This window comes from Drosophila elegans, unplaced genomic scaffold, assembly GCF_018152505.1.
Source record: "Drosophila elegans isolate 14027-0461.03 unplaced genomic scaffold, ASM1815250v1 contig_476, whole genome shotgun sequence".
NCBI classification, from domain to species: Eukaryota; Metazoa; Arthropoda; class Insecta; order Diptera; family Drosophilidae; genus Drosophila; species Drosophila elegans.
The window spans coordinates 19,602,288-19,611,424 of record NW_024545863.1 but is presented as its reverse complement, the minus strand read 5'-3'; the positions used below and the strand labels follow the sequence as shown (position 1 = coordinate 19,611,424).

Here is a 9,137-nt window from a genome sequence, read left to right as displayed (position 1 = left end):
ACTTGTGTCCCCCTTCTCCCAGTGTATTCCACTGTGTATGTCTATTCGGTGGAAGTGGCCTTTCCGTCCTGCTTCTGCAAGCTGCCTGCCTGTTTACAGGAAATTCCATCAAATTCCTGTCGGTTAGATGCAGTGAAATGAATAATATAGTACCAAGGAATTAGGTTATTACACTGAAACAAGAAGCCAGTCGAGTAATTTCATTAGCTGCATTCTTTGCGACCATCGAAGAATACCTGCTTATCCTCGTGCTTAGCGTTTCATTGCAGATATCCCAGGGGACAACTGCAGGTGAGTATTATTATTTTGCATAAACTCAGTTGGCTGAGCAGATGTTGCCATGGCCCCAGTATAAGTTGATGTTGCCAACTAGCAAATAGACGTACAAATCGCATGTTCGTATTTAGACAGCCAGCTTGGATTGCAGGGGAGGTTTGTTGGAGGGGGGCTTTCGAAGGAGAACAAGGAACCCGGACCGTCTGTAGCCCACCCACGCTACTTACGTTGAAAAGTATCTCTAACTGATGCTCAGTTTGCCATTCGTTCGGGCGGATGTTGCTGCTGTTGCTGTTGTTGCTGTTGTTGTTGCTGTTGTTGTTGCTGTTGTTATTGCTGTTGTTGTTGCTGTTGTTGTTGCTGCTGTTTGTGTTGCTGGAGGCATAAGAGCCTTGGTAATGGCAGTCACAGACATCAGCTTCCTCCGCAAAAACCCCCTCCATATTCCATGGGCAGCAGCAACAGCAACAGCAGCAGCAGCAGCAAAAGTCAAGGTATTTTACTTGTGAATTGTTTGTAAGTGGAAAACTTTCTGCACACGTTTCCCCATAAATACAACAGAATAAAAACAAAATATGTAAAGCGATTAACTCAATAGTGAAGCTTAGATACTCTAGGCAGCTCCAAATGGGAATTACTTAAAAACAATAACACATAATAAAAATGGGTGCTACAGTTGGTATTATTTTAAGTTTTTCTTGAATCATTGTGACTGACACAATAACTATAATACTGTATTTGTAGCGTTAGAATATTAATAAATTAAAATAATGTGAAAGGAAAAGAAAAAATGGTAATAACTTATATTGATAATTTGTATTTAATTTAATTAAGCTTGACTTAAATTTACTAGGCAATATGAATATATAAAAAGTAGCTTCAAAAGTAAAAAACTGATTTTTTAGGACCATTTTTAAAGTTTTTTTCACAAAAATTTCAATTAAAATATTATTTTATCCATATTAAATGTATTTAACAATTAAACAAATAGGTAAGGTAACTTATTCTAATTAAAACCTAATGAAATTGTTTATAGAACCGAAATTCAAATGATCTTTTTCGAAAACGGTGGCAGAAAAATAAATAATTATAGAAAAAATGATTAATGCTAAGAAATAGAGTATTTAACGATTTCGTCTTAAATCGTTTTAGTTTTGCCGCTCTGCCGCGTTTCTGTAATTGTTTGTGTGTAATTTTGCTGAGCGGGCAAGATCCCGAGCGTTTGAGTTTTGGGAAGAATTTAACGAGAACTCAGTGACAATAATTAATGCGAACTTAAATGTGTATATAATTAGGAAGAAATTACAAGAAACTGCCGCGACATTGAATTTATGTCGGCAAGTAGATGAACTCAAATTAACTTGATAATTTGGGGGGTGATGGTGATGTTGGGTGTTTAGGTGGTTGAAATGGAGTCATGTGATGTAAAATCAATTACTCAACAATGCCCAGGTGGTGGAGGGTGGTCATAGATCAAAGACATCGCGCAACAATGGAGCTCTGCGATAGCGGATGAGCATCAATCACATTTCGTGCGTTTCATTGCCGGCGGGTGAAGTCCAGGAAACCCAGGCAGCAACCCCAAAAACACAGGTCCCCTGTCCATTAACCCCCACAAAATTTGCTTGGAAGAGTTCCGAATCGTATGTCAAACAATGGAATCCAAACGGAAAACACCATACCACTCCATTGTCAGCTTGATGCAGCATTTCGTAAATTAATCAAACCCTATCAAAAAGTCATAATTACGTTTTAAACGTTCCCCCTTTTTATGATAACTCCTATTATATTCGGCATTCGTTTTATTTGATTTCTATGCATAATGATTTTAAATGGCCAATACTGCCAATGTAAATGCAACAATTAGGCGGACAAAGCTAACCGAAAATCAATTCAATTCAATGCAATTCAATTGGAAGGCGCACGGTGGCAGGAGCAGCCAAAAACATTGTTGCATGTGGCCATTTGCAACAGCAATCACAGAGCAAGCCAAAAAGCAAATGCAATAGCTCAGCCTAAAAGCAGCCACAAAAAGTTATGGCAGAAGGAAACACCATTCACACACACCCACTTTTTCTGTCAGGGGCGGCTCGAAAAAGGGTGCGGAATGGTGAAGAGTTCATGCACTGCAAACACAATTTTAAATCTCTAATTGAAATATTTAATGACACGAAGAGTAACAATGTTTTAAAAGTACCAAAGAAAATTCTGTTAAATTCTGTTATACAATTTTTTCAAAATTACAATTACAAATTTGCAATGAAATGAAATGATTCTTTACCAAACGACTTTTGGTCTAAATTAAATAAAAGAAATTTATTATATTATTATCTCTTTATCAACTAGTAACATTTAATCTAAATCAGAGTCTCCTATTAATAAGTAAATTATTGTTTTCAGTGCTTTTGTTGCGGGCGTGGCACATAATAAAGCTGGCCTGTCTGTTCCAATAATGGCCGTAAATTGCCGTCGCTCCAACTGCTTCTGTTTGTTGTTCTTGTTGGGCGGGGTGTTGCCGGGGGGTGATGTTGCAAATGCAATTGCAACTGCAACACTGCAACTGACTGCAGCGTATTTGTATATAAATGCAAGTGTGTATCTTTGTGCCGCCTGTGGTATGTGAAGCACATTTAGGAAATTAAATGCGTTTACCTTGCCATCCAGAATTCCCCATCCCTGCGGCTTTCGGTCCGCCGCCCAGAATTTATAAGCCTTTTGGCTACATTTTGTGGCTTTGATTGCAATTATCTTTTGCATTTTGTATTTATTTGCTACACTTTGGGCAGTTGTCCGCATTCGGGCTTTGTCTCCGGCATCAACATCCACTGTTCATTGTGGCCATTGTCAGTGGCCGTAGTCCATATGTGTGTTGTTGCTGGGCCCTATATAAATCCTTTTGTTTTTCACAAAGCCTGGCGTACGTACGTGCAGCTTCCAATTTGAAGTTTATTAATTGTCAATTTCATGAATTTTTCGATAGCCTTCTGGCTATTGGCTTCGACCGGCAGGCAAATCAAAATCAAAAACTTTGATTTGTGTGTACGTGCTGCAAAAGTGAGTCTCTTTATTTGAACAGTAAATGGTTTATTAATATGATACCTGTAAGTGAAGTTTAATTTGACCACAAGCTGCTTGTTTTGGGGACTATTCGGGGCGCTGGTTTTTAAAGCTAGTTTTATAGTGATTAATATGATTTTATTCCATTTTAAATATGATGTACAATTTGGATAGAGTCAATTATTTTTACAATAGCATATTGTATCAACACAAAATAAATTATTTTTTTTGGGGTTTTTATTAATATGCTCATTTAAAATATTGTTTTTCATTACAAGCATTTAAATATGTTGTAAAACATCTTTGTGACAAAATTTAAATTTCGAAAATGAAATTTTTAAAAGAAAATTATACTAAATTTTAAAAATTTGAAGTTAAAAACCAAATACGAAAAAGAAAATCTGCTTAACCGTGGTGTTTATTAAACGTAATTGAAACGTGAACATTGCCAAGCCACAGGTATCCTTATTTCGGTGGAGTCGAGGAGAAGGGACATTCCTGGTGTATTGAATAAGTATTTGATGAGTAGTTGTGGGTTATTGGACCAGATTGGACGAGATAGGATCCTAATGAGTTAGCTCGTTCTTCTGAAGTTCGCCGCCCGGGCAAAGCATGATCATTCAGAACTGACCCCAACGTTGTGGCAGACCCTCACCATTGGGATAGTTCTGACTGGTCATGTTCTCGACCAAATAGTTGGCAAAATACTCGCCCCGCTGATCCTCCTGAACTTCCCTCATGGCCCGCGTAACATTGGCCATTAGAAGGCACATTTCTGGCTGCTGACTTCGGAGCAAAGGCGATGGCTTAGCGTTGGTGTAAAAACTGCGCAGTTTCCGCCAACGTAGTGGACCATCCGCCGCCACAGGACGACCTCCTCTGGCCGGAAAAGCATCCACTGGCGGCTCTTGAGGAGCATCCAGTAGTATGGCCATCTGCCGATTGTCCCGCCGGAACTGGTGCTGCTGTCCTGCATCGTCCAGCGAATCCGAATCACCGTCTGCATCTCCTGCCGTCGCATCGCCAATTCGATCGATCCGCATTCCATCATCGAGACCCAGAATTCCGCCCTCAAGTTCAAGTGCTGCGTCCATCATAAGGAAAGAACAGCCACCAAATGTAACAAAACTATAACAAGATAAATACGGCAGTTTTTCGTGAATTTCTGCTTTTCAATACGATGTTGTGTTTTTGTATATTCGATTGGGTTGGACAATACTAGAAGTGTTTTAGTTTGGATACAAGTAAAGTAAAACTCCAGGCCCTAATAAAATGGCTACTTGATTTGAAAATATTTCGGTGAACAAAGCTTACTCTAAAAACTTTAGCTTTTACTTCAATAATTATATTTATTTCAATATTTTTTTTTATTAAAAGCTAAAATGTAATTTCAGTAAAGATATTTATATTTATATATGAACTATTTTTAGAATATAACAATTGTAAGATATCTGTACATTAACTGGAAAAAAAAAAACAAATCATTGCTATTTTCCCATGATTAAAATATTAAACCACAATTTTGTTTAATTTCAGATAGGGATTTCTAGAAAACATTTATTAATATTTTGTTGCCTTATGAAATAAATATTAAGTACAATTTATAGCTAGCTGTGCATTAGTAGACACTTTTTTATAAATAAAGCAAAATGTAAGAAAATTTAAAGAATGTATAAAAGGACTTTCTAATTCCTTGAAATTTGTTTAATTGGTTGATGGTAATTTCGGTAAGCAGTTTTAAATGTACCAGTGCAATCAATATTTTCATTAAGACTTTTATCTTATAAATACAAACATATTTTCTAGAAGCCAACTTAATTTAATGAAAATGTTTTGGCAATGTAACAAAGTATAACTTGCCATTTACCAAATCCCATTTGGGCCAAAGTTTTGCGCCTCCTGAAGGGGCGATGAGATAGAATCGTGTGTATCCATTAGGATGTAGTCATATCCATATCGAACGGCTGGCTCCCAGACGTCCAGCGGCAAATGGAGAAACGCTGTCTGACATTTGCTTGCCTGTTCCGAATAGAGCCCACACCCCCAACGCCCTCGAGTGATTGGACACACTTAGCCCTATTTAACCCCTCAGCCCCCTCGGCGCCCCATCGTCGTCATTACAAGCAATTTAACTCGACGTAATGTTGCCATCAAGTGCTCCGGAATTAAAATCAGAATCCGGCAGCTGTTTGTGTGTCCGTAATGGAGCACATTACGAACTGTAAATGAGTTCATTACGGCTGCTCAATTAATAACTTTTCGAATTGCGTTTAAGCAATCGCATTTCGGAAATTGTTTGCCAGACAAATCGGTGCGGGAACGAAAAGTTTTTTTTACCCGCCGTAGGAAATTATGAAGTCGGGCAGCTGCATCCAACAAGTTAGCCCCTGGCCTCGTGTTTGTTGCTAGGAATGCCAGCAACATTTCGAAGAGCGCCGACGCAGATGCTCGCGCTCTCTCTATCTCTCCCCTGTTGCCATCTCTGTCCCACTCTCCTTCTCGGTCTGACCCCTCGCTTGTGGGACAATTTATTATGGCTTTGTAATCACATTGTTGCCATTTTCACTTCATTATTTTGCTTTAATACGAGCAAATTTTTGTTTTACTGCTACACCGCAAAAAAACGGGTTTGTTAATGAATTTTTAAGCGCTTTTAATTTATTCTTTAAAAGATATTATAACAATTATGAGTTATTTTATGTATACAAGTCCCTGATTGTATGATAAAAAATATAATTATAAAAAACTCTTTTTTCTAATTATATTTTTATAACCGCAACCGGCAAAAATTAAAAAAAAGGATACCAAAAAGCATCTTTAATGGGCTGAAAATGTGATTTACCAAGCTTTTAATATTTTTCGTTTAAAAATATGGCTTAAAAAAATATCTATATTCAAATGTAAGGCAAATAAAAAAATAATTTTTTTTAAAGAAAAAAATTATTGTTAGCAAATTTTATTATGAATTCAAATATTTTTCTTATAACTCCTCTATGTGTGAGTTGCATCCTTCGGCTTCTGTTTGCGTCAGTTCGTGCGTTCTCTCTCTCGGGCTATCTGTCCCTGTCTCTTTCTTTTAAGCTCTTGCCTCTCTGTCGCTCAGTTGGACTGTTACAGTTGGTTAAGCAACGAGGCCAGGATGAGCTTCCTATCCAGTTATCAATGAAGAAATGAACATGTCCCTGCTGCATCGTCGCTTCGGGCGACCTTGCTTCTGTGCTTGTGTGTGTGTGTGTGTGCGTGTGCGAGTGGGTGGTTGTTTTAGGTGCTGGGTTATGTCCGCAAGTGTGCTTGTTTGTGCTGCAGACAGTAATTATTGTGCCATGTCCAGCGTTAATTGATTCAATGAAATATCTCCAGCACCACCATTGTGTCTCCTGGGCAAGAAAATATATCGCTATTTCTCGGTACGTTTTGTGTAGCTTCTCAAGAGATAACGTTAAATCGGATTTGTTAGGAATCAAAATAGATTGACTTTGATAAATCTCACTTTGATTTGTTTGCGTACAAGAAACTGTTAGTTTTAAAATTGGTTAAAAGATCATAATTGTTATGATATTCGTTGGGAATATTATGTTTAATTTTTAAAAACATTTAAATTACATTTGTACAGCATTTTTTCAGTAGGTTGAGTTGTTGCCAAATAACGTTATTGATGCAGACTATATAAATAAATATTCAAAATGTAATAGTCAATTACAGGTTCTCTCACGTAAACACCAATCCTTCAGTTTGAATTTTCACACAGCCGCTCTGTGCACAATCAACACCCTTGACAGATGTTGGATAACTAATGACCTCTTTTAAGGGGTTTCAATTAGCTGATGCTGCCGCCGTAAACCAAATCCCCAAACAATGCGTAATCATAAACCAAATATTATGCTAATCAATCCATCAATATTTAAGCACTCCCCTTGGGGTATTTCGTCGACGTGCAGCCAGCTGCCAGCTAATTAAATTGAATTATTATTGCATTTAATTATCGGCCATGCCCGGCATTCTATGGCCACATAAAATGTCAACTGCATTAGCATCATCATTATCGGGCCGGGCAACACTTTCAGGCATAAATGTGCATACCTTCATCATACATACTATTATGTCCCATGGAGCCCCAGCCTCCTTTGATCTCTGCCTGCATCGACGTTGCGCTTGTTAAACTCAATACAGGCGAGCATAATTCTTATTTTTATTTTTTTTTTTTCAACACTGAGCGGACGGGTGAGATGGGTGTGCGTGTGTGCGTTTGTCTTTTGCTTTTATATTTTCGTTTTTAATTACTTTTGCGCTATTTTTAAGCTGTCTGCGGACCGGCAGCATTCGAAACCAGGTCCCAAGTAACGACGGAGCAGGGACAAAGTGGCAGAGAAACCAGTCCCCAGTCCGCTGCATCTTTACTAGGTGTTAATTTATTTTTAATTTTTATTATTTATCAGTGCTATGCGATCGCTCTGGCAGCCGTCTCCATCAAAGTGGATCGCTTCGGCTCCCTGGACACTTCCACGCTTTTCCGTCTGTCAACTCAACTGCGTCACTGGAAATAAAGTTATGATTTCTATTTGATTTCTTGCAACCCAAGAAATATTTTTTTTATTTGCATAGAAGAGTGTTTTCATTACTGTATTTTTTAAAGTTTATGGAGAAATATTATAAAAAAATTAAAATAATTACACAAAGTCCCATCGCATAATAAGAGATAGATTGCTGAGTATTCCTTGCGACTTTATTTCCAAGTTATGTTAACCTTAGACTAATGCATATTTACGTTTTATGTTGCCGATTACGGGCATTGTATTATTTAATTTTTGACTATGTATACTTAGGTACATAAGTGTATCGCTCTCCAAAGACCCGTTCAATCTGCACGCCCACACCTTTAACTATTCCATCATCATAATGCTGACGTTTCTATTGCATGCCATGTGCTATTGCCACAACCATTCTCATCCTCATCTTCGTTCCCATTCGGGTTCTCCGTTGCCTGGACTGCACTCTCGCATGCAATTAATATCATTTTTATGTTCTAATAACATTCGCTGCGCTGCATTTGGTGTGCGTTTAGCGAGGGAGCGGCGGCGGGTGGGCCGGGTCCCCGAAAAACCATCATCGCTCAAAACGGCGTGTCGGGCACGAATCTTTCAAGTTGTAAAAACGCCATTAAATTGGCAGCGAAGTGCATGCCAGCCAGCCGCGATGATGATGATGATCACTCAGAAGAGGAGCCAGCCGGGTCTTTTGGCCATAAACAACTTGGAAATGTGAATTGGGAACTGGGAAATGGAAACTGGGAGCTTGGAACGACTGGCAATGCGTAGGGCGCACCAGTTGCCCCATTAAAAGAGGTCCGACCCTGGCCACATTTAATTTACTTTATTGACTTTAATTAATTTGTATGTTTTTATTTCGATTTTAGTCAAAAATTTCTCGTTCGCTCACTTTTTGCTCTTTTGTTGTAAATATCATAAATATTTCGATGCTGCTGGCCGGCCATAAAATGTTTTTGTGGAAAAGTAATAAAGCTAAAAGTGTATAAATAAGTGTTGTAGAAAGCGGTGGTGGGTGTATTCCATGCTGTGGCTGCTACTGTTCCAGCCACGATTGGAATCTTAATGGTCAATAAAGGCTAATTAAATGTTTTCAATATAGTCGGCATGCACGGGTCTTTGGAGGGCGTGTGCGATAGGGTTAAAGGGTGGAAGGGAGTGGAAATGGGAACGATCGATCAAAACACTGGAAATTGTTGCATAAATCAACACGCAGAGATTATCCATAAGATACAAGATACCGCTTCGAGTGTATGTGTG

The 9,137-nt window shown here is 38.4% G+C and overlaps 1 protein-coding gene across 1 annotated transcript; it reads right to left on the bottom strand.

Annotated features, from left to right (window-relative positions):
• Nucleotides 1-3,735: 3,735 nt before the first annotated feature.
• On the bottom strand, nucleotides 3,736-4,588 carry LOC108139155 (male-specific protein scotti). The gene has a single exon (XM_017261773.2). The coding sequence runs from the start codon at nucleotides 4,428-4,430 to the stop codon at nucleotides 3,954-3,956; it is 477 nt and encodes a 158-aa protein (XP_017117262.1). The 5' UTR covers nucleotides 4,431-4,588; the 3' UTR covers nucleotides 3,736-3,953.
• Between the last annotated feature and the right edge of the window lie 4,549 nt (nucleotides 4,589-9,137).